General features: G+C 45.6%; 1 protein-coding gene across 1 annotated transcript in view; it reads right to left on the bottom strand.

Annotated features, from left to right (window-relative positions):
* SI (sucrase-isomaltase) overlaps positions 1-24,632 on the bottom strand; it is a 107,574-nt gene that overhangs the window by 24,073 nt on the left and 58,869 nt on the right. Inside the window, exons 25-36 of the mRNA XM_077348509.1 lie at positions 19,403-19,552; positions 18,079-18,285; positions 16,267-16,421; positions 11,396-11,564; positions 7,566-7,662; positions 6,782-6,894; positions 6,547-6,672; positions 4,894-5,022; positions 4,294-4,401; positions 2,593-2,655; positions 1,720-1,854; positions 252-336 (exon numbers count right to left, since the gene is read on the bottom strand). Of these exons, the coding sequence (XP_077204624.1) occupies positions 252-336; positions 1,720-1,854; positions 2,593-2,655; positions 4,294-4,401; positions 4,894-5,022; positions 6,547-6,672; positions 6,782-6,894; positions 7,566-7,662; positions 11,396-11,564; positions 16,267-16,421; positions 18,079-18,285; positions 19,403-19,552 (1,537 nt within the window). The remainder of the gene's footprint in view (positions 1-251; positions 337-1,719; positions 1,855-2,592; positions 2,656-4,293; positions 4,402-4,893; positions 5,023-6,546; positions 6,673-6,781; positions 6,895-7,565; positions 7,663-11,395; positions 11,565-16,266; positions 16,422-18,078; positions 18,286-19,402; positions 19,553-24,632) is intronic.

Below are 24,632 nucleotides of genomic sequence, written 5' to 3'. Positions count from 1 at the left end.
CATGTCCCTCAACCTATCTTCATAGGGCTTGGTCCCTTGGCCCCAGATCATCCTCGTCGCTCTCCTCTGTATTGTACAGGCAATTGGATCTGTTTCCATTGGCATCATAGATTAGGAAAGGGATTACACACACCTTAACAGGGTTTAAATAAACGGTATGCCCTTGTAAATCCTCCCCCAAGTCAAGATATATTATATAATATTTCAGATATCTTTCTGGTATCATAAAATAATGAATGATTAAAACTCACCTGGCATATATGGGGGGTAATTTAGATCAGGTATACGACAGCCATTAATTGCTCCATTGACAAAGCTGGCTGGCTCATTCATGTCCTTAAATTATAAAGAAAATGAAAATGTATGATTAAATGTTTATTTACGTTTATGCAAATATATTTCATGAATGCACTGTACAGTTGACTCATTTGTTGGTCATTCTGGTTGAAAACTCTATGCAGACCTTATCACTCTTAAAGTGATAAGGGTGGTGGGAGAAAACAAAGAAAGGGTGGTGGGAGAAAATCAGAGAATGGGCCAAAATATAACTATGATTCCCTCTCTACGAATTTATAGTTTAATAAATACATGGCTGGGGAAGGCACTGGCAAACCACCCCGTATTGAATCTGCCATAAAAATGCTGGAGGGTGTCACCCCAAGGGTCAGACATGACTCAGTGCTTGCACAGGGGATACCTTTACCTTTACCTTTAGATACATGGCATGACATCATTATGTTATTGCCCCATTAATTTGAGATGTTTTACCTTACTGTCAGGGCCTGCAAAAGGAAGCTTCTCTGTCAGGCATTTGGTTGAGGTCCACCTGAACCACTGCTTCCCATTGGCCCCCAAGCCTCCTGACAACAACAATCACTTCAGATCCACCCAACCCACTGGGCCTTCATTACGAGCTGATTAAAGTTCTCTCCAATATTCTACTGTTCTACAGTGTTGTCATTAGAAGGCAAGATATGCGATCAGACTCGTTAGAAAAATCATTAATGCTCAGCATGGTCAGTGGCAAAAGGAAACGTGGTCGCCAAAGGATCTGCTGGCTCAACACGATCAAAGCCGATACAAGGATGACCATGAACCATCTAAGAGAAGCGGTATGGCGAAAACTTTCCTACAGAATCGCCATGGGTTGGACACGACTGAACAGATAACAGATATTGTTGTAATTGTTATCACCATTTTATGATTACAAACTGAGTTACCTCTATCATTCCTGTTCCATGTAAACTGCTTTGAGTCTTCTAGGAGGGCGGTATATAAATCCATTAAATAAATAAATATTTTTTTTTAATTTTTAAGTCTAGCTTTTATGCTGAATTAGGTATGATTGCTGCACTTAGAACTGTCAAATTTTGCTGGCTGTTTTTCTGTGGATGATTTTTATGTTTCAGATCCTATTGTTTATTGTAATATTTGTCTTCAGTTCTTTATATAGGCTGCCTTAAGCCACAACATAAAGTCAGAGTATAAATACTTTATTAAATAAATAGTGAACTCCTGCATGAATGTGTTCAAGGAAAGTTCAAACAATTTAGGTAGTTATGTTAACAAGATCTGTAAAATAGAAGGGACATACCAGATTATTCATCAAAAAGAGGAAGGAGTTTAGAATGCAATTTATAGTTGGTGCTGTTTATATCAATTTTTATATCAATTGCTCCTCTAATGGCTTGGATATTATTCAAATAGGGGAAGACTTACAATCCACAGGCCATCAAACTTTAAACTTGTATTTGGCTGTCGAGGGTTGGTATAGGTCTCCTGGATTTCTCTTTGCCACCATTGAGCTGTAGAATTGCGGAAGAAATCTGGGAAAGCAACATGAGCAGCGTATAACTGTAGGAACAGATAACATGAAGGCATATATGAATCCACTGAAATTAGTACATGTACAACAAATACAACATACAGGAAGTATGACAGTATGACGTTGGAACGCAATCAGCAAGTTATCTGAAGCAGGCCCAGGTTGTAGCGCTGGTTGGTGCAATCTACAAGCTCCTGGTCATGTGCTCAGCAGAGACACCCAGTGGCAGCAGAACAGGAACTGCAGTTGTTGCCAAAAGGCATTCCTAGACTTGTTCCTTCTGAGCCACTTAAGTCTTTTGTTTCAAATGGAAACACCCAAATCCTCTTGCACAGGAAAAGAAGGGGAAAGGACTTTGTTTCCAGTCAGTCTATTTGTCTTGATCTGAGGCAGGCAGTTTCCGAGTGTGTGATGAGTGTCCAGTGCCAGCAGAATTCTGCTAATGGCAGGGTACATCTGGAGAACTGGCTCAAAGTCCCAAGATGGAGGAGTATGGTCACTGAAGGGGAGGAGTCTGCTTTCTGGACACTGATGGTTAACTAAGCATTCTAAGCATAATCAGATGCCATTCAAGGATTTTATTTATAATTTAATTTGTAATTTAATTTCTATCCCATCAGTCCTGTTGACCGGCTCATGGCAGCAAACAAATTTATCTATTTACATTTACATATACTGTAACGCACCACGAGTCAGTTCCCGAGAGAGGCTGGTAAGAAATGCAATAAGAAATTTAAAAAAAATATATAAGATAATAGTGCACTTACCTCCACTTTTTGTTCAAAAGTCAGTGAATTATCCACAGTAACATTAGGAAGATATGGCCACACCTAAAATGGGAAAATAGGTTGCAAATAATAATTTGCTTGATCAGACAATTACATTTCGACCACACATGAAGCATCACCTTTTATAGATAGAAAAAGAAGAGTTGATTTTTGATGTTGAGCACATCTTCTAGTGTGCCCCCTGAAATGGATATAACTACAGATGTGATGTCCATAGTCCCACCCCAGGGAGCCCTCCAGAAAAGGCCTGGGTCATGGCAGGTCAACGCAGAGCCCACCTGGGCCAGCACTGGCCCTGCCCAAGGCCTAAATGGTTGCAGGGCAGTGTGGAGGCCTGGTGTCCCAACATTGGCCCCGCCCAAGGTCTGGGTAGTTGCAAGTCAGCACAGAAGCCTGGAAGCCTAGCGCTGGCCCTGTCTAAGGCCTGGGCATGCACGGGCCAGCACAGAGGCTGCCTAGGCCAGCGTTGCTGTGAAGGTGAGTCTGGGGAGGAGGTGGGATGGAGGAGGAAGTATGAGTAGGGGTAGGTGGGAGGGAGGGATAAGGATGTCTGGGTGGGGTGAGGTGGAAGGGAGGAGGGAGCATGAGTGGGGGTAGGTGGGAGAGATGAGGGGATCTGGGTGGGGTAAGGTGGGAGGGAGGAGGGAGTCTGAGTGGGAGTAAGTGGGAGGGAGGCGGGGATCTGTGTGGGGTGAGGTGGGAAAGAGGAGAGAGTCTGAGCATGTGTCTGAAGAAGGAGTGAGGGACCAGGAAGGAGGTCAGGAAGCCAGAGTTAAGGGTGGGGGATGAATGGGGGAGAAGTAGTTTGTGTGTGTCTGCAAGAAAGAGAGGGAGAGGGACCATGGAGGAGGTCAGGCAACCAAGAGGTAAGGGGAGGGCAAAGGCAGGGGGAATGGGGGGAAGGAGTTTATGTATGTGTGTGTCTGAGAGAGGGGGAGAACAAGGAGCCCCTGAGCAGGAATGTGTTCCTCATACCATTTGAGAGTCAGGCTGGCAATGATTTGTTATGCTCCACTTTTCTCTGCCCTAAGGAGTCTCAAAGTGGCTTACAGTCACTTTCCCTTCTTGTCCACCTAACAGCCACCTTGTATAGTCCTGACGGAACTGTGATGGGCCCAAGGTCCCCCAGAAAACGTCATGTGGAATCTGGAACCAACTTGGCTCACTAGATTAGCGGCCACTCCTCTATAGCATGGCCAAGACGCCTTGTTAAAATACCAGGTTCACAATGTACTAAAAGCAAAGCATCTTAAAGGTTAGAATCCTATGTTTGTATATAGATCACAATGATCCATACGGAGAGCTTCACACATGGACTGGAATTTTGTCATTTCCTTTCTCCCACAGTAGTCCACTGACAAAACAATGCCCCTAGGATTGAGAATACCTACCCCAAAGTAATTGTTCGGGGTCCTCTATGGCAGGGGTAGTCAACCTGTGGTCCTCCAGATGTTCATGGACTACAATTCCCATGAGCCTCTGCCAGCATTTGTTGGACATCTGGAGGACCACAGGTTGACTACGCCTGCTCTGTGGAAGAAACTTAAGTAGGAGGAAAGAAACAGCAAAAAGAAAAAAAATGCTCCCCATCCCTAGCCATCAGAATTGCAATGAGAACATACCACAGGATCCAAACTCCTACTATGTTAAGTGATTTACAAATGATGCTGATGTAATTACCTTTCCCCATACGATACCACCATTGTTAGGCCATGTGATGAAGACGTTCTCTGCAAGGCCTCTTTCATATGCCATATAATTGGTTTCATTTCCTGAGATAGCTGGATCCTGAAATGGAGATTCATTTTTATACTTCTGTCCGAAAATAAAGTGTCTATTATGTTACCAAGCTATCTATACCAGTCTTTCTCAATTTTTTTTTATGTTGAAAAACCCCTGAAACATTCTTCTTTCTTTTGAAAAACCCTAGAAATATCACAATCATTCAGAATATGATTGGGAAGCATAGCTGTGGACAAATTCGCCCAGGTCCTTTTCTCTCCCCATCCCCTCCAAGCTCATCACTGGCCATTTTGGGAGGAGACGGGTGAGTTGACATGACCATATATGATCATATCACCTGATAAATGCTTAACACATTTCCAAAATACATTAAAAATGAATTAACTCCCACCCATTTAGGAAACCCTTCCAGGGCTGTCAAGAAACCCCAGGGTTTCAAGAAACCCTGGTTGAGAAAGCCCCCTCACACACATACTGAGACAAATAGACAGACAGCCATTACAAGCAAAGATACAGGAAGGGGGGGGGTGTACTCACCAAAATGATGATAAATCTCATCCCATCTTTTTTAATCCTGTCAATCAAATTTGGAAGGCCTGCAAAGCTGGGACTGAGAGTGAAGTCTAACTGCCGCACCATGTAATCGATGTCTGCATATTGAACATCCTACAAAAAAGTGTCATCTGGTATGAGTCTTATGCCCACCTATCACTTCATGGTTTTCTTTCTGTCTCTGTGGATCATCTGTTTAACTAATATGGCTTATCCCAAAAGGGAGCGTTGTGCCGCTAGGGGGCAGAGAGACCGGGCCTTTAAAAGGCGCCTCATTAAAAGGCGCTAAAAAGCAGCCCCTTTCGCCTGCTGCTGCTTCCAGATAGTTTCCTTCCCACACACCCTGTGTTTTGAAGTGTATTCTGTTAATGTTTGCTTCCTTGTTTGTCACAGTTGGCGGGTTGGCGTACGGAGGACCCTAATTTTGGGGGGAGCCCAGCTTGAAGCCTGGACTTCCCAGATCAGGGGCCTCTGTAAGAGACATCAGGGTTTGAGTGGGGCTGAGCATAAGGGGCTTGCACTGCCAAGGTGGCCTGGGGGGGCCAAACGAGGTATGTGCCCCCTGTGGTACTTTAGGTCGCACTTCCCTTTGTGCAGGATCCTGGCAGCAAAGTGAAATCCTGGAATTTCCAGGGAGGGGAAATTGGGGGACCCTTGGAGGGCTGTAAGGATAAATGGGGGATGTAGTTGGCTGATCATGGCTGCAAGGTGATCCTATGCCATGCCAACACTCAAGGTTTGGTTATTAATAAAACTGTGGCCATGTTAAGCCAAGCCAAGTGTCATGTCCTTCTTGGGGCCAAGGATGCCCGCCTGCCTGTCAAATGACACAATCAAAATCCGTTGTTTCCTCCTCATTCTTGATGGCTTTGCAACCACAATTATCTTTAGTTTATGGTATTTTAATTGTTGTTGCTAAATCCATTTAGGTATGGTTTATTTTCCAAATTTTCACGTAGAAATAATTTTTTTCCCTTGACCTTCCCACTACACTTGTCACTGGGTTTATTTGACCAGATTTTAAGCCCTCTCACAAGCTTTTCACAAATGCATACGCACAGCTAGGGTCATGCAATTCTGGTTGTGGCCAGTTTTGGTATCAAAGCCAAGCTTCCAATGTATGTGGCTAACCTGCATTTCCCATGGCTAATTAATTCAGTCAGATTGTCCAAATTTACAATGGAAGGCAATTAAATGGTTTAGGAGACTTGTGGTGAGATCAATCTTTGAGACTCACTTTTAGCTTGAACAAGTCAAAACAAGGGACTACAGCACATGTGTGTGTGTGTGTTTTAGTCCTTACTTCAAAACTAAGGTAGACCATTTTAATTCAGGTTTCATTGCAGACAATCAGGGAATTGCTTAGCACAGCACAGAAACTCTTAAGTTGTTAACAAAAATAGTATAATCAGAACATAACTTTTACAATGCCATGCCGTTGTCATTAATTCATGTACAGGCAGTGCTTACTTTTCCCTCACTGTGAGCCTCATCTTTTTCTCAACACTTTTTGACTAGGACCCTGTACTTTACCACTTGATCAAGTACTTTACCACTTGATTTGCATGCTAATCATGTATATTCTATTGACTAGATTAAAAAAAAACATGTCAAGAGCCATGGATGAATGCAACTTACATAAGGGATATTAGCTTCCTTCATTTTGTCATATAGATCAGAGATTTCTGTATCATTCTCGTATCCATAACGGCACAGCTGAAATCCCAGTGCCCAGTATGGAGGCATAACAGGGCGTCCAATGAGCTAGCAATGGTAAAAATTCAAATTTTTAAAAGGCATTGTATCACATTATTCATACAAAACAAGAGGCAAAATGACAACGGTTTTGGTAAAGATTATATTTGTTTCTTACTGCAGTATATTCCTGAACGACTTGTTCTGGAGTTGGGCCCAAAACCATATAGAAGTCCAAAATTCCTCCAACAGTACGGTAAGTCAAAGCAGGAGTTGGCTGGAATTTGACCTCTACATATTTTTAAAAGAGGGAAATCAGAAAGTCATTATCATACATATTAATAATGGTCAAAATCTCTACCTTACTCCATCCTTCCAGCAGTTTCCCCACCACCCAGAAATAATGGGAAGGCAACTGTAAGCCACTTTGAGCCTCCTTCGGGTAGAGAAAAACAGCATATAAGAACCAGCTCTTCTTCTTCTTCTTCTTCTTCTTCTTCTTCTTCTTCTTCTTCTTCTTCTTCTTCTTCTTCTTCTTCTTCTTCTTCTTCTAATTCAGCTCAAATTCTGAAGAATTTGGCAAAAAGACACTCCCACTGGAAAATTTCCCCAAAGGTTTCAGGAAATGAATCTTTTTTTTTTTCATTTCCTAATGACAGGAATATCTGCCAGTTTGTGCAAGTGCTGAACTGCATTTGGTATTTGTCTAGCAATGCTTCCAGAACAAAGGTTCATGGGACAAATACAAGTAGAAATATGCCCCTCAAGTGAGAGAATATGATTATGTGGAGCCTTCTGGGGTGACCTCAGATTTGTCAATAGAAAAGCACCCACCGTCTGGTGCTACATTCTTCTCTTAGTCTGTCAACTGATTGTAGTTCATGGATATAGTTTCTTAGTCACTCAGACTACTATCATTCAGAAATAAATGTCACTGGGGAAAAAAAAAAGAGGTGACTCACCCATTCCATTACTATTCAGCAAGAAAACTCCATGAGCATTTCCATCTTTTTCTAGGCCCATGTAGAAGGGGTGAACGCCATAAACATTTTGTTGGTACTGAAAACATAAAGGAAAAACACAATGCATGGGATACTCTCTTTAAACATGAAGATTGAAGAAAATATATGTCTGTTTAACTCCAGGTGCCATTCTCTTCACCACTGGACTCCTTCCTTTGGCTCATCTCCAGAAGAATGGAAACCACAACCCCCTGCATCAGCTAGTTCTCTGTCCACTCCTTCCCACCTCCCATTTTTTGACTCCATTACCGAAAGACCCAAAGATCCAGTTTGGTGCAGTGGTTAGGAGTGCAGACTTATAATCTGGTGAGCCAGGTTTGAATCTGCGCTCCCCCACATGGAGCCAGCTGGGTGACCTTGGGCTCACCACACCACTGATAGAGCTGCTCTGACCAAGCAGGAATATCAGGGCTCTCTCAGCCTCACCTACCCCACAAGGTGTCTGTTGAGGGGAGAGGAAAGGGAAGGTGATTGTAAGCTGCTTTGAGCCTCCTTCGGGCAAAGAAAAGCGGCATATAAGAACCAACTCTTCTTCTTTTTCAAATGTAAAACATTTCAGATTGGGGAGGTCCTTGAACTGAACCCCAAACTGAATGGAGCCAAAAATGCCCTGAACCAAACTGTCCAGTTTGGATCCCCTTTCAACCAGCCACAGCTTGCTACACCTGGAAGAAGATGGGGGGGGGGATGTTAAATTGCTTTGTACCCATTTCACTGGTTGGTTACACCTCTTTCTGCTTCAAAGTGGGAAGGAGCAGAAATGACAGGTTTAATGGCTCATGGATATTTAAACTTAACAGCTGATGGGCAGACCTTCCCTGTTATTAGGTTGAAATGGCTTGTAGCCATTTCAGCCTAACAGTGGGATGGTGCACCCATCAGTGGGATGGGTGCACCCATGTTAGACTGCAAAGCTGTAAGCTATTTCACTGGCCTGTTTTGCCTGGAAGTGTATGTTTTGTTTCGGGGGGGGGGGGAGTGAAACCAACCAGTGAAATGACTTATTTTAATTTCAAAATAAGAGCAAGGTGGGTAATTGGCTGGCAAGGGGGAAAGATAATTGACAGGTGGGGAAGGAGGGAAGAATAATTGACCTAAAACATCACCTGTGGATAAATGTTGCCCAGTTGTTATTTTTCAGTGGCACAAAGAACTGGGCACCAAACTGGGCCAAATTGCGCCAAATTTGGGCTTGTGGACTGGTTCATGTCCATCCCTAATCTCCGCCCCTTCCTTCAACCTCTCACTTTGTAGTTTTTCCCTGCTCCATTATCTTTCCTGCATTTCTCTCCTGACAGCTTCTCTGAGCTCAATCTCCTTCCCTTGTTGGCAGGTGTCACTGGGAGTGGATCTAGAACCCAAAGTGTTAGCCAAAGTCCACCCCCAGTGTCATCTGAGCATGTGCCTATGCCTAATCTCCACCCCACACACTCAATTTGAGGATCAAATCGATGATAGTGCATTTAAAGAGAAAACAGCTCTAATAACAAATAGAGCAAGCTTACTGAAGGAAGTCAAGGTGTGGTTTATTTATTAATGTAGCAATAGCGCTGGGAATGTTTGTGTTTTATTGGATAACTGAAAAATGTAGAGAAGAGAATTATCATATTGGGCAGTCCTAAAGAGAGTTATGCCCTTTTAAAACCATTAAATTTAACAGAACTCTGCTTAGTGAACTCTGATTAGGATTGCACTGGTAATTTTAACTTTGTGGGAATGCTCCGTGGGCTTCTGCAGTGTGATATTTTTTTCCCTCATTTATAGTTTGTCATTCTTCCTGAGATTCAAGGAGGATTACTAAATCAGAAAACAATCTGAGCAGGGAAGGTTCAGTAAAAGATATATATACACAATTATTAATAGGAACCAAGGAAAGGGATAAAGAAATATTTAAAATTACCTAAACTTTTCAAAGAAACTGAGAATTCAACCATATCCCCTTTTATAAAATGCCCAACTCAAATATACCGTAACAAGCAAAACGTCTCACCACGAATATTGTTAGGGCTTAAACCAGGCCTCTCATTACAGGCAATTGGGATCGCAAGGAACAAGCAACCATAAACTAGGTGAGCTTGGACTTCTGAGTGACCTTCAAGTGTGAAAGGTAATAGCAGTATGCGGGATCATTCCTAACGATGACTGAAGGAAGCCCCTCTTCAGGCTTCTAGGGGTCATTCCTGGTCACTCCTGGTAGATCTGGTAGCCTGGTAGAAGCTCAAGATTCAGCTACAGCTACAGCGCCCAAGGTCTTGTTCTGGCCATGGCATAACAGATTGCCATCACTAGTACCACTAAATCTATACCAGAACTAATTATATGGAGAGTTATTCTGATTTATTAAAAGAGTAATTTGATAACACAGATATATGTCTTTGCCCATGAATCCACGTGTAGAAACATCTGACCCATGTTTATCTTCCTGTCTTTCTTCTAGCTGCCTACTTATCTAATTTTTATTTAGAACAGGAAGAAGAAGAGTTGGTTCCTATATGCCACTTTTCCCTACCCGAAGGAAGCTCAAAGCGGCTTACAGTCGCCTTCCCATTCCTCCCATTAGCTACCTTAGTTCCATAAGGAGCTCAAAATGCCTTATCTTTAACTGCTCCTCCCGGAGCGGATTAAATAATTCATTAAGGGCACCTAAGGTGGGCCCTGTCCGTGCTGAGGAAGGGTGCTCATAGGCCCCTTCCCTCAGAGTGACAATCGGAGGGCCCAATTGGCAGGTGCAAAGCGCCTGCCGATTGGGCCCTCTGATTGTCACTCTGGCGGCAAGGGACCAATTGGGCCCTTGCCGCCAGCCTGGCTAATCGGGAGGCGCTTCGCGCCTACCAATCCGCCCCCCTTCCTCCTTGCCCACAGCTGCACGCCCGCCTCCATAACTCCCATCACCTCCCCAACACCAGGTTACCGCCTGCTCGCCGAGCCGCCTCCCGAGAACACACTGTGTGGCCCCAGGAAGCCAGTGCTGCGGGGGGGGGGGCTGCCGAGCCGCGCCACGCTCACATAGACTCGCCGCTCCCTGACTCGCCTGCTCGCCGATTCCCCCGGCCCGCCCGAGCTGCGCCGCACCGTGGCCCCATGGACCTCGCCGACTCCCAGGGCCGGGAGAGATGCGCCGCCCCACGCCCGCACTGGCCCTGACAACTCCCGGGCCCTGCTCGCGCCACGACTCACGGCCGCGCCGGCCCCACCACCTATGAAGCCCCGCTAGCGCCTGCTGCATTAACACTGCAGCGGGCTTATTTACTAGTAATATTAATAAAATACATAAGAGATTATATTAAAAAAGAAAAAGAGTTGGTTTTTATATGCTGCTTTTCTCTACCAGAAAAACCAATCTTTAAAATCACAATGTAGGATTGTTTTAATCAAATCAAATCTACATCAAATGGGAGCATAATCTTTGAGATGCAACTGGTGTCATTTTTATTCTTTACATTTTAAGATAGAGTTCTTGTCCCTGACCTGGATGGCCCAGGCTAGCCCAATCTCATCAGATTTGGGGAGTTAAGTGAGTTCAGCCTGGGTGGGGCATGACACAGAGGCAGGCCATGGCAAGCCACTTCTGAACATCTCTTGGCTTGGAAATCATTTAGAGTCACCATAATTCAACTGTGCCTTGACACCATCAACAAAAGATAACAGTTGATATTGTTTATAGACCACTAGGCATCTAAGGTCAAATCCCTTCTAAAGCGAACTTGTGTGTACAGTTGGAAATTTTGACTAAATTATTTTAAGAAATCCATCCATAAAGCAATACTCACTCCAGGAGCCTGATCCCTTGCAAACATTCCCCACGTTTTCCAGTTCAACTCTTGACGAAAGTAGGCATGCTCTGTTTCACCAAATCCATACACGTATTCTGAAGGGAGGCGTGTTGTAATCTGAATGAACGTGTCACTGAAGATGAAGGTGGGTAAATGGGAATCCCACCTGCAATAAGGACAAACAGAACAAACATAAGTGTAAGAAGGACAGAAGAGCAGGAATGACATGGAGGGTGAGAAGTTTTCAGGCTGCTCGGTAGATGAGAAAGAACAGCAAAGGATGACTGTTGTTGTTGGCCGTCATATAATGGTGCTCAATGCCTAAATTAGTCACAACAATTGCATATTGATCACCTCAATCTTCCAAAAGTGCACATAATAGCTTATCCTAATAATATTTCACCATTATGATATGAATGGTAAATCCTGTTATCCCAGATTAAGGTGACCAGATTTTAACATTGTTAAAGCAGGACACCATTGACCGGGGCGGGGGGGGTGTTCTTGATTAAAATTTGGTCTATATGGAGCAACGCAAATTTTCATAGGACGCATAGAACGCAAAAATAGTATTGTAATATATATTAATTTCAACATAAGTACAATTTGCCAGGTGCCCCCAAATGTCCCTCCAAAAGTGGGACAATCTGGTCACCTTATCCCAGATATAAACTTCCAACCCTTGAAAAAGGCTAAGTAACATGTAGTAGATACAAAAAGCATTGTCCCATTGGGATAACAGCAGGTAAGGTAGCAGAAGGCCATTTCCATTAGTGGAGCAGAAGGGCAAAGTTGCAGATCCCGACTTCAACCCATGCTATTTATCTATTTATTTACATATTTTTTATTTAAAATATATGTATAAACCACCTTTCATTGGGGTGGGTGTGATTATGCAGTTCCCTTGATCTTCCATGAGTAGAATTTGGAGGGCTCAGTGAACTGCCAAATGAGGGAGATGATAGAAGCCCATCCTGTGAGCTTTGCTATGTACTCCGTGCTTTGGATCCCAATACAGGGACTAGGATTTCCTGGAAACACCTTTTTTTTTATACCACCGCAGTGCCTTTCCAATGGCTCACATCTTGTCTCCAGTCTTTCTTCCATCCAATCCCTCCCCACCCAAAAAATCAGTTTTGCATAGATAAATTATGTCATGGTCATGTAAGCTGAGGAGATTTGCTACATCCATATGGCAACTTGAGCAAAATTCCTTAGAAATGCTATGGATCATGATGCCCTTGTGTAGCTGGAGGCCTCGTTCAAAAATATTTGTTTTCTGTTTCAGTTTCCCAAAGAAAAAGAGAACATTTTGGGGAGCAAATCTGGGATGGTCCAGTGCTTAAACGTATTATTACACCAATCCAGGACAGCTAGTCCTTAGAAAAACACTTTCTCGGATCTTCCCTGGAGACCCAGGCATCCCTGACTAAAGGATAATTAAGGACAGGAGATCTAGGTGCTTCAAAGAGGTTATACAATTCCTAGGAATAAAATAATGAAAACATTAAAATATAGGATTTTTTAAAAACTCATATAGCTGTAGTATCACTCCTATCTTACATTCCTTGAGAAGAAGCATTGAAAGCTGATCAAAGTTTTGGGAGAGCTTATAACAAAGACTAAGACCAACCTGTTAATTGGGTAAGAATCCAATCTAGCATCCTACCAGTATCTGGTCTTATTGAAATTCTCAAAACAGTGAAGAAGTAGGGAAAACATATGCCAATATCTTCTCTCCCCCCCCCTCCCCCTGGTGAATTCTCAAGCAAGGGGGAAAAAATCAGTGATCATTCAGAATTTTTGAAGCTAATATTTAAAGCAATGACAGTGTTGACAGGGTTTTAATGATCTATAATACATCTGTGGTTCTCTTCTTAATGGCATGCTTATCTCTATGCTCTTTGATCATTTGAGATGACAGGGACATAAAGGAAAAGCTAAATTTGTTGCCTGTTGATCCTAAAAGAAGCAGAGCCCATTCACAAAATCCTTGCAGCAGAAAAGGAACTATTTCTAGAGATCTTAAACTATGAAAATGATATTTCCCTAAATCCATATGTAAACTATTGTGCAATTAATGCAGAATGTTCTAGTTGTATGTGATCTCCTGCTCCCGTACGCCACTAAACCTGTAGATTTTCTCCCTCATCTCCTTCCCCAGTCTTAAATTCCAAATGCTAACATATTGTGTCAACCGGCTCAGCTTTTCTGCCACAGTTCTTTCAACGTGGCCTGAAAAAGATATATGGAACAGCCTTCTTCCAACCTGGAGTCCCCCAAGCCGTGTAAAACAAGGTGACAACTGTGTCCTATGACTCAATTGCTGCCTTCAAATCTAAATGGAGAAACCAAGGTCATTGCAATGCTTTATCATCCCCACATCAGTGTTAAGAACCTAGTCACTGAGGTGCATGCTGGGGGGTGGCTGTCAATTATGAGATGTGCCCATCCTGCCCATAACCTCTGGCCTACTTCTGAGTGATTGAGAGGGTCAGTACTGAGCTATTACCAGAGCTGGTAAAAGAAGATCGAACCATGTCACCCCACCGTTATTTTTTAATTTGGGCATCTCTGAAGCATCGCTGTGTTTTGGAACTTTGGGTATTCAGACAAGACCAGATCAAATGTCAACTTTTAGTCCCGTTTATCCACCCAAGGCCTCCACTTCATGTTAATGCCTGTGACAAAGATAAAATGGGAGAAGGGGAACTTGCCCACTTACTTCCCCTTATAAAGGGGGTGAGCTTTCATTCTGAATATGGAATTAGATAAAGGTAAAGGTAAAGGTATCCCCTGTGCAAGCACCGAGTCATGTCTGACCCTTGGGGTGACGCCCTCTAGCGTTTTCATGGCAGACTCAATACGGGGTGGTTTGCCAGTGCCTTCCCCAGTCATTACCGTTTACCCCCCAGCAGCAAGCTGGGTACTCATTTTACCGACCTCGGAAGGATGGAAGGCTGAGTCAACCTTGAGCCGGCTGCTGGGATTGAACTCCCAGCCTCATGGGCAAAGCTTTCAGACGGCTGCCTTACCACTCTGCGCCACAAGAGGCTCTTATGGAATTAGATAGGCCATGTCTATTGTCTTTTTTGACAGAAATTGCTTAGGGTCCCAAGAACCACATTGATTGCTATACACCCTGCCCACAAAAAGAAGCATTGGGAGTCATGTTTCTTGCACCCCTGTTGCCAGCATGGCATCCAGAATTGATGGGAATTTCCAATAAAGGCTGTGATTTGGCAAGGGAGTAATTTATTCCAAAGGGGAGAAAAATCCCAATTTCAACACAACCAAACAAAAAAACCCATCAGTGCATAGATCTTTGCCATAAGCTTCAGTCCTGTATGCAGGAAGGGGGCTGAGAATCCCCTGACTGAGAACGGCATTTAAGGAGCCTAACTTTGTTCAAAACTGTTGCTATCCAGAGTAGTTTCAAAATCTTACAGCAAATGATATGTTAGAAGAAGTATGGCATTTTCAAACCCTAACTTTTTAAATAAAGTAAATATGTGGATAGAGAGCACTAGTTGAGAGCCAGTTTGGTGTAGTGGTTAGGAGTGCGGACTTCTAATCTGGCATGCCGGGTTCGATTCTGCACTCCCCCACATGCAGCCGGCTGGGTGACCTTGGGCTCGCTACAGCACTGATAAAACTGTTCTGACCAAGCAGTGATATCAGGGCTCTCTCAGTCTCACCCACCCCACAGGGTGTCTGTTGTGGGGAGAGGAATGGGAAGGCGACTGTAAGCTGCTTTGAGCCTCCATCAGGTAGGGAAAAGCGGCATATAAGAACCAACTCTTTCTCTTCTTCTTCTTCTTGACATGCATGGAGAGGCTGATCCTTGCCCTGCAATTTTGTTGTTCAAAGGCCCCCTCCTCTCTAACCAGCGTGCTTAGGGAGCAAAGTGTAGTGGTTAGGAGTGGCAGCCTCTAATCTGGAGAACTGAGCTTGATTCCCAAGTCCTTCCCATACAACCAGCTGGGTGGCCTTGGGCCAGTCACAGTTCTCTCAGAGCTCTCTCAGCACAGCCTATTTCACCTAGTGTCCGTTGTGGGGAGAGTAAGGGAAGGCGATTGTAAACTGCTTTGAGACTTCTTTGGCCAGTGAAAAGGGGTCCTTCTAAGCATTTCTTACCCCCCCCCCCGACTCCATAACAAGAAGCTTAGCTGAGGAGGGGGGGAAGGTCTGAGGATATAATTAGTTGGGAGGGATGATGAAGTTTGAAGGAGTGAAATATAACTTCATCCCACCCATGACTCTCCCCTAAAAACGTCCACTCAAAATCTGCATTTGGTTGACTTCTCCCCTCAAATTGTTCCTGAAGTTCCCTTTATGTACAAGCACTCAGTGGGTTGTAAAGTGTGTGTGGGGAGGGGAGGGGAGAGCTGCAAAGTCCCATTCTGCTGGCAGAACTGCCTTTTGAAAAGGGAGATGGTCTGTAGAAGGTGCAAGAAGAGGTTTATACACAGCTATGCTAACATTTAAGGCATACCCATTTTGCAATACAAAGCAAGAAGAACGACATTGCAGGTATATTTGTGACTCGTTGGGGGCAGGAGATGAGAAGCAGCCATGTGACAAGTTAGTGAAAGTGATGTCATCCATTCTCTCCAACAAGATGTGAACAGCCTTCGGAAGGGCCAATAGGATAAAGGAGAAGTGGATGTTTTAGGCCTGCTCTGTGTGGGGCCTTAGAGCAACAGGGGAAGTGGGCTCCTTTGACATCTAGTGATGTCAGTGGCCATTGAACTTCGGGGAAAGACTGTGAAACACCTGGAGAAACTCTCTGCTTTAGAATAACACTGGAAGAAACACGGTTTATTTGGCCATTACCAAATCCTCCATTATATAAAATGTTCACCTACAGGACTGTCCCAGTGCTTCTGCGCCGGACCTGGATTCCAAATGGGTTGTTCAGAATTGACACATCATAGAGACGATTCACAGAATCACTTGCAGGTGTGCTGCGGAGATTCAGAGGCACTGGAACCTCATATCTTTCTTTAGTGTAGTCATAAATCTGCAATGGGAAATAGGTATATAAAGTGATCCCATAATATGTACCACCAGCTTGCAGTATGGGTTAATTTCCTTCATATCTATTGTGGAAAATCTATCTTAAACTATGATATCTTTACATGGTCGTCGAGAAAGCACAAAGCTGTACCCATTGGATCACTAGATCTCCTAGATCTCCATTCTATTCTGGCAGAGCTGCTGTGATTTAAAGGAGATACAACATACTCCACCAAGCTGAACGAAGCAATATACTTGCAGGTACTTTACAGCTTCCCAGTTCCCAATAGCCCTCACGTTCACAAACATTGCTCAATGCAATAATGAGAACCATCAGCAGATGTATTATACCTGATCTGACCTAGGCCTATTATGCACAGCCACTGAAACGGCGGCATGGAGAACGCGGAGGAGGAAGAAGCGAAGCAAACTGCAAATGCATGGGACGGAACGCAATGGCAGCAAAACCCACAGCAGCCGATTATGCACGCAGCCAATCCGGAGCCACTTCTGGTCGTGCCCTGGTAGCCTGGGAAGCTCCACTTTGTTCCGCATTTCGCTAACACAGCTTTTTTGGCGGCATATGTTGAATCTGCACCAGGTTGCCACCTGCGGTGTGCATAATAGGTGATTTTAGCCACCGCCATTCCACCCTGAATGCGGACCTTCCACTCCGTGCATAATAGGCCCTACTAGCTACCAACGTTGTGCAACATCATTCCCCTCACATCTCTGAAAACGAAATGCTCTACTTTGTGACTACAGAAAGATCACTGAAAACAGAAAGTTGCCTGTCCATAAACACATGGTTGATATGGGCCTATCCAGACTCACTGAAACTCAACAATAAGATCTGTACAAATCCCGAAATCATACAATTTCAGTCTAAGGAATGAATGGGTGATAACTTGATAAACACCAGCAAGGGCCTGCAGGATTTGACTCACCAGGTAATGTATGAAAGATGGCTAACAGAACAAAAACAGGCTTGGGCAACTGGCTAGACCTGTTCTTTGAACTCTCCCCAGGTGCAGTTGAGTGGATTGGAATTTAAGATATTAGTATTTAGGGGGATTGTCCAATACCCACTGTATCAACTTGGTTATGTATTTTATATTATTATATGTGCTTCTTGTGTGTAACTCTGCCATACAATGGATAGATAAATAAATATCAAACTATTGGGTCACTGATGAGCTACCATATGTATCTGGTGGAATTCATTCATCTTGAAAGGCCACAAGCTGTACAAATCTCTTATCCAGGTATGGGTTCAATGTGCATAGTTTCCCTTCCTGTAATACTGGCAGTAAACAAAAGCATGGGTGGTAAGGTCAAGAACTGAGACCACATCTGATTGTAGTGATCATCTGTAGTGATCATCTGGAAGTCAAGGTCTTATAATCTCCAATCCTGAAAAGTATGCCATATCCAGCCTAGCTAAAATATAACCAGTTTTGAGGTGGTGTAGCAAAAGGCTGGCTGATGCCCCTTTCTCTTCCTCCCACCCCAAATTGTCCACCACTTTCCCTTAAGGTTTTTGTCTGTGCAGGTCTCAAAATCCCCAGTATAGCCTTTTATTAGGTGGTCAGTTCCATTCACCAGCTGAAAACCTGGTAGGATCCAGCTTGATTAGTTTACTGTCCTTTCAGTGCATTTACCTTGAACTGAAGCATGTTGTTCTCATGGTAGATCACCTCCAAACGAAGTGTGTTAATAGGTGTTATTGTTGCTTTAGCAAGTCTAGTAGACCTGACATGTTTCCCAAGGTTTGCCACAAAACCAGTAGCTGAGTATAGAACTTGGTCGACTGTGTAGCCATAGTTAGAAGGATAGAAGCAGTGTGGAATTCCTGAAGTGTTATCTGGCTGGAAATGAACACATTTTGTGACAATGTAGCATAGTGAAAAGAATTCCAAAACATAGATTTCCAAAACCCTTTTTCAACATCCAATACTTATCTGTGATGGTTTACGCCAACCACATATATTTATTTATTATTTATTTATTTGGGTTTCTATACCTCCCTTGGGTTTCTATACCTTCTTTGGGTGGTTTACATTGAACATTATATAACTTAAATGGAACGTTATACAGGCTGTAACATCAAAACAACTTGCAGCAAAACATTAAAACGTTACAATACATCATTAATAATATAATAACAAATAACAGAAATATTGGGAGGTCAGTTATTTCAGTCAGGGAGGGGGCGTCTGGGGGGACCAGCATATGTTCCGAGTTGGCCGGCCTCAAGCGAATGCCTGGTGGAGGAGCTCCCTTTTGCAGGCCCAGCGGAACTGTGGGAGTTCGGCCAGGGCTCTGATATCTTCAGGGAGCTTGTTCCACCAGGTGGGGGCCAGGACTGAGAAGGCTCTGGCCCTTGCTGAGGTCCGACGTGCTTCTCTGGGGCCAAGGATCTGCAGCCAGTTGGAGGTGGCAGAACGTAAGGCTCTTTTGGGGGTACAGGCAGGGAGGCGGTCTCTCAAATACACTGATACCTCAACTGATATTTATTTTATTTACCCTGAGTTGCTTCTCAGAGGTTTTTGATGACAGTCCCTTAAGAAGCTTGGAAAAGATCTAAACAAAAGGGAATTTATCCAGAATTCCCAAGGAAACGTATGGGAGATCAGCAGTCAAGAGGGCAGGCTGTATTTTCTCATTCTTTAAGTTATGGAGATCTCTATACATGCTTAGGAGCATCCTTCAGTGCCAGGGCATCCACATTATTTTGCAAACCACTATGGCTTATTCAGAAGCTATGATACGTACTTAGCCAGTGATTCCCAGATCTTAGTCCAGCACTCTAAGCACCACACCACGCAAATTCCAAAAGTACCAAGGGCTGTCACAACCATCAAAAAGCTTGCATGGTCATTCTAGTATCATTTACAGTCAGGTCTATGGGTAAATCAATCAGAACAGCTAAGGCCAGAAAGAAAAATCTAGGAAAATAATCTCTGTGATGTATTTTTTGCTTACCTGCCATAAGCAGCCAAGAGCCTCACAACTGCTGCTTGTGGGATCTGGGTAAGGATGGCAATCAAATCTGTCAATTTCTCTTTCTGTCTGGTTCCATTTGATGGTGTGTTGATCCCCTACTCTAAGCTGAAGGCCTGTTATGCGGGCGACCTTTGGAAATCAAAACAAAAGCCCCCCTCAGTTACTAATAGTCTGACAATTATTCATCCCGCCTATCAGCAGTTCATTTCAGATTCAAAAATATCACAGTATTCATTAAACATAAAGCATATCTTCTTGTAAAAACAGCCACACTGGATTGAGAGCCTTGATCCTTCAATCTGATTCCATATATTTTAGCATACCAATACATAGTTGAAGGGTGGATGTGTATTTTGTATTTAGACTATCAAATCTCAGTATAAAAGATACCTTATGTTCAATGATTTGGGCTTTTGCACATGTATTATTAGTGTAATAATACATGCACATGTATTATTGCACATGTATTATTATGTATTATTGCACATGTATTATTATTGCACCTGGATAATTTTGCACCTGATTATTAGCACCTTAGCCTATATGGTATCCGTTCATAGATAACTTCTTTCTTTTTGGTGTTTCAGCATTTATTAGAATGTAGAATAAATGGAATTGTAGATTTTCAGTAGGCTTGTAATCACCCATATCCTTGAATTTTCAGAATATTTTCACAGCTCACTGGAGTTTAGAATCAGAATATTAAAATATGGTCCGCGTGACTCCATCTTTCCTATAGACTGCTGCTTAGTTGCCCAGAGGCTTTTGAGAGGATGGTGTTTAGCTGCTCTCAAGGGAACTTTCTCTCATTCCTGTTAGCAGGGCTTATCTTCAAAGCTTGGGTTGTTTATGCCCCCCACCGGACAACACGTACAAGATGGCCTGGCTCATCCAAGTGCTTGGGAGAGCTTAATGAATTATTATTTGACGAGTAGCCAGCATCTGTAAACAGCCCGTGGCGCCACGGGCGCCACGGACTGTATAAAGGAGTAAGGGGTAGTGGGGAGGAGTTAGGGCGGGACCGGTCCGGGATAAAAACTCGGGGGGGGCCAATCAGGAGCCGCGAAGCGGCTCCTGATTGGCCCCTCCGAGTGTCAATCCCGCCCCAAGCAGACAATGGGGAGCCGCGCGAAGCGCGGCTCCCCATTGCCTGCTTCACTCGCTCGGAAAATGGCGGCCCACCTGGTGAGAGCCTCGGCTGGGGGGTGGGCCGGGAAGCCTTCTCTCGGCCGGCGGAGCGGCCTCGCAGCGTTGTGGACTTCCCCGCCCACCGCCGCCTTTCTCCGGAGTCTGCCGGACCCGGCAACCTCCAAAGGCTCCTGTCTGGGGCGGGGGGGGGGCTCGCCGGGAGCGCTGACATGGCCCCGCCCACCACCTGAGCTGACCGGCAACCTCCAAAGGCTCCTGGCTGAGGCGGGGGGGGGGCTCGCCGGGAGCGCTGACATGGCCCCGCCCACCACCTGAGCTGACCGGCAACCTCCAAAGGCTCCTGGCTGGGGCGGGGGGGGCTCGCCGGGAGCGCTGACATGGCCCCGCCCACCACCTGAGCTGACCGGCAACCTCCAAAGGCTCCTGGCTGGGGCGGGGGGGGGGCTCGCCGGGAGCGCTGACATGGCCCCGCCCACCACCTGAGCTGACCGGCAACCTCCAAAGGCTCCTGGCTGGGGCGGGGGGGGGGCTCGCCGGGAGCGCTGACATGGCCCCGCCCACCACCTGAGCTGACCGGCAACCTCCAAAGGCTCCTGTCTGGGGCGGGGGGGGGGGCTCGCCGGGAGCGCTGACATGGCCCCGCCCACCACCTGAGCTGACCGGCAACCTCCAAAGGCTCCTGGCTGGGGCGGGGGGGGGGGCTCGCCGGGAGCGCTGACATGGCCCCGCCCACCACCTGAGCTGACCGGCAACCTCCAAAGGCTCCTGGCTGGGGCGGGGGGGGGCTCGCCGGGAGCGCTGACATGGCCCCGCCCACCACCTGAGCTGACCGGCAACCTCCAAAGGCTCCTGGCTGGGGCGGGGGGGGGGCTCGCCGGGAGCGCTGACATGGCCCCGCCCACCACCTGAGCTGACCGGCAACCTCCAAAGGCTCCTGGCAACCTCCAAAGGCTCCTGGCTGGGGTGGGGGGGGGGCTCGCCGGGAGCGCTGACATGGCCCCGCCCACCACCTGAGCTGACCGGCAACCTCCAAAGGCTCCTGGCTGGGGCGGGGGGGGGGCTCGCCGGGAGCGCTGACATGGCCCCGCCCACCACCTGAGCTGTCTCCACACCATTTCTCAACTCACATTGCTCATGGCAAGGGCTCTTAGCTAACAGCATTCCTGCCTCATGAAAAGAGAGACAATTCTCTGCATCTCTGTTACTGTCTCTGAGAATGTGTGCAGGAGAGAGAGACAGACAGAGTCACAGACAGGTAGTGAGAGAGAGAGACCGCGAGAGAGAACAAGAGAGGGAGACAGACTGACAGAGAGAAAGACCCCTTTCTGAGCTGCCTACTGAGCTGCCCGCAAACTCCACAGCATGTCTCAATTTACATTGCTAACAGCCAGGGCTCTTGGTCAGAGTCAGACCAAGAGACACAGAGAGGGACTAGCAGACACAGAGAGAGGAAAACCCCTTTCTGAGCTGCCAGCTGACCTTCCCAGCAAACTCCTTCAGTCCCTGGCTGGGCAGGAGGTGGGGGCAGCCCTGCACTGGCCCCGCCCCCCAACTGAGCTACCCGGCAAACTCCACAGCGTTTCTGAATTCCCATTGCAAACGCCAACGGCTCTTAGCTAACAGCAGTCCTCCGTCATGAAAAGGAAGATCGTTCTGTCCATCTCTGTGAGTATGTCCCTCAATGCCTGCAAGAGAGAGAGACAGAGACAGACAGACTCACAGACAGGCAGAGAGAGAACGAGAGAGAGCAAGAGAGAGAGACACACTGACAGACACACAGAGAGAAAGACCCCTTTCTGAGCTGCCAACTGTGCTAGCCCACAAACTCCACAGCATGTCTCAATTTACATTGCTAACGCCCAGGCCTCTTAGCTCACATAATTCCTGCCTAATGCAAAGGGACATAGTTCTGTAAAACAATACCTCTGTGCATCTCTGTTACTGTGTCTGTGCATGGGTGCAATAGAGAGACAGAGAGAGACTCACAGACAGCCTGAGAGAAAGAGAGAGAGAGAGAGAGAGAGAGAGAGAGAGAGAGAGAGAGAGAGAGAGAGAGAGACTCACAGACAGCCTGAGAGAGAGAGAGAGAGAGAGAGAGAGAGAGAGAGACTCACAGACAGCCTGAGAGAGAGAGAGAGAGAGAGACTGACAGCCTGAGAGAGAGAGAGAGAGAGAGAGAGAGAGAGAGAGAGAGAGAGAGAGACTCACAGACAGCCTGAGAGAGAGAGAGAGAGAGAGACTGACAGCCTGAGAGAGAGAGAGAGAGAGAGAGAGACTCACAGACAGCCTGAGAGAGAGAGAGAGAGAGAGACTCACAGACAGCCTGAGAGAGAGAGAGAGAGAGAGAGAGAGAGAGACTCACAGACAGCCTGAGAGAGAGAGAGAGAGAGAAAGACTCACAGACAGCCTGAGAGAGAGAGAGAGACTCACAGACAGCCTGAGAGAGAGAGAGAGAGAGAGAGAGAGAGAGACTCACAGACAGCCTGAGAGAGAGAGAGAGAGAGAAAGACTCACAGACAGCCTGAGAGAGAGAGAGAGACTCACAGACAGCCTGAGAGAGAGAGAGAGAGAGAGAGAGAGAGAGAGAGAGACTCACAGACAGCCTGAGAGAGAGAGAGAGAGAGAGAGAGAGAGAGAGAGAGAAAGACTCACAGACAGCCTGAGAGAGAGAGAGAGAGAGAGAGAGAGAGAGAGAGAGAGAGAGAGAGAATATAATCAGCATCCTGTGCCACCTTTAAGACCAACAGATCTTTATTCAGGCCGTAAGCTTTCGAGTGCAATCACTCTTTGTCAGAGACAGACAAAGAGAGAGATACACACGCACACACAAACAGAGAGAGAGAGACACTGAGTGGGTGGCTGGGTGGATTTCACATCCCACCACAACTGTGCCTGACACTTGCACAAATCTTAACCTTTTTTTCTTACTACCACAAACTACGTTGCCTTTTCTCCTCCTTCCTTCATCCTTCTGCAGTACTGTCTCAGTGCCATTCTTGCTCAGTCCCATTCCGTACTCACTCCTTGATAGCCTCCTGCCCAACAAACTTTTCATACTCTACACCTATTCTCTTATGCCCCCCTTAACTCCCCACATCAAGACAACCCCACCACCCTCCAACTCAGCCTCTTCACAAGATAGCCATACACTACCTTTTTACACTACCACTTTAATCCCTCCTTAACAAAACACTACTGCACATTCCCACCAACTATATCTTCACTTTCCTGAACCTCTCCCATCCACTCTGCCCAAACACCTACAATACCACTTGCACCAACACCCAGCCACCAACAGCACTCTCAAATCTACACTTTCTAGCGCCCGTTGTATTTAAACATACAACGGGCTTTAAATCTAGTTTGGGGTATAAGATGCCAAGTTTTACTTATACATGGTGTCTCAGATTCTGGCAAGCTTTACTGTATGAGCACATGCTCAAGGACCAATGTATAGAAGCTTAGCCTGCATTTTCTGTAAGCTTGAAGCTCTATTTAAAATCTCCTCCTAAGCAAACCTGGATCTCGTGTTTCATTGCCTTGAGATTCTTTTGAACCTGGAACAACCTCAGCATATAGTTCAGAACCTTAACGCCAAAAAAAACCTCAATGTCCAGAACTAAGGGTTATATCATGAAAACAACTGTCATGTTTTCAACCACAGTTAGATACCTTAGCTCTGACTTACCTCCAAGTCTTGATGCACCTAAAGTTCCCACGAGCTATTTTCTGCAGATCTACCCATACCCTAGGAGGAAGTTGTACTAGCATTTTCAGCTGCAACAGTTTCTTTTGTTTAAAATCTTGTTTGGGCACCATGGTTCATGTAACTGGTGTAATTATTTCCATCCAAATGAGTGCATTTTGATTGCTTTTTTAAAAAAAATACCTCTTTAATCTGGAAAAGCTTCAGTTTGGCCCATTATGCACAGGGGAGGGAGATAGCGCACATTCGGGGTGGAATGGTGGCGACTAAAATCACCAATAACGCATGGAGCCGGCTGCAACCAGCCGCAGATTCGGTGCATGCCGCCGAAAAAGCCGCGTTAGCGAAACGCGG

This window comes from Paroedura picta, chromosome 8, assembly GCF_049243985.1.
Source record: "Paroedura picta isolate Pp20150507F chromosome 8, Ppicta_v3.0, whole genome shotgun sequence".
Classification (NCBI taxonomy): domain Eukaryota; kingdom Metazoa; phylum Chordata; class Lepidosauria; order Squamata; family Gekkonidae; genus Paroedura; species Paroedura picta.
The sequence above is the reverse complement of the archived record's forward strand: the minus strand, read 5'-3'. Positions and strand labels throughout refer to the sequence as shown.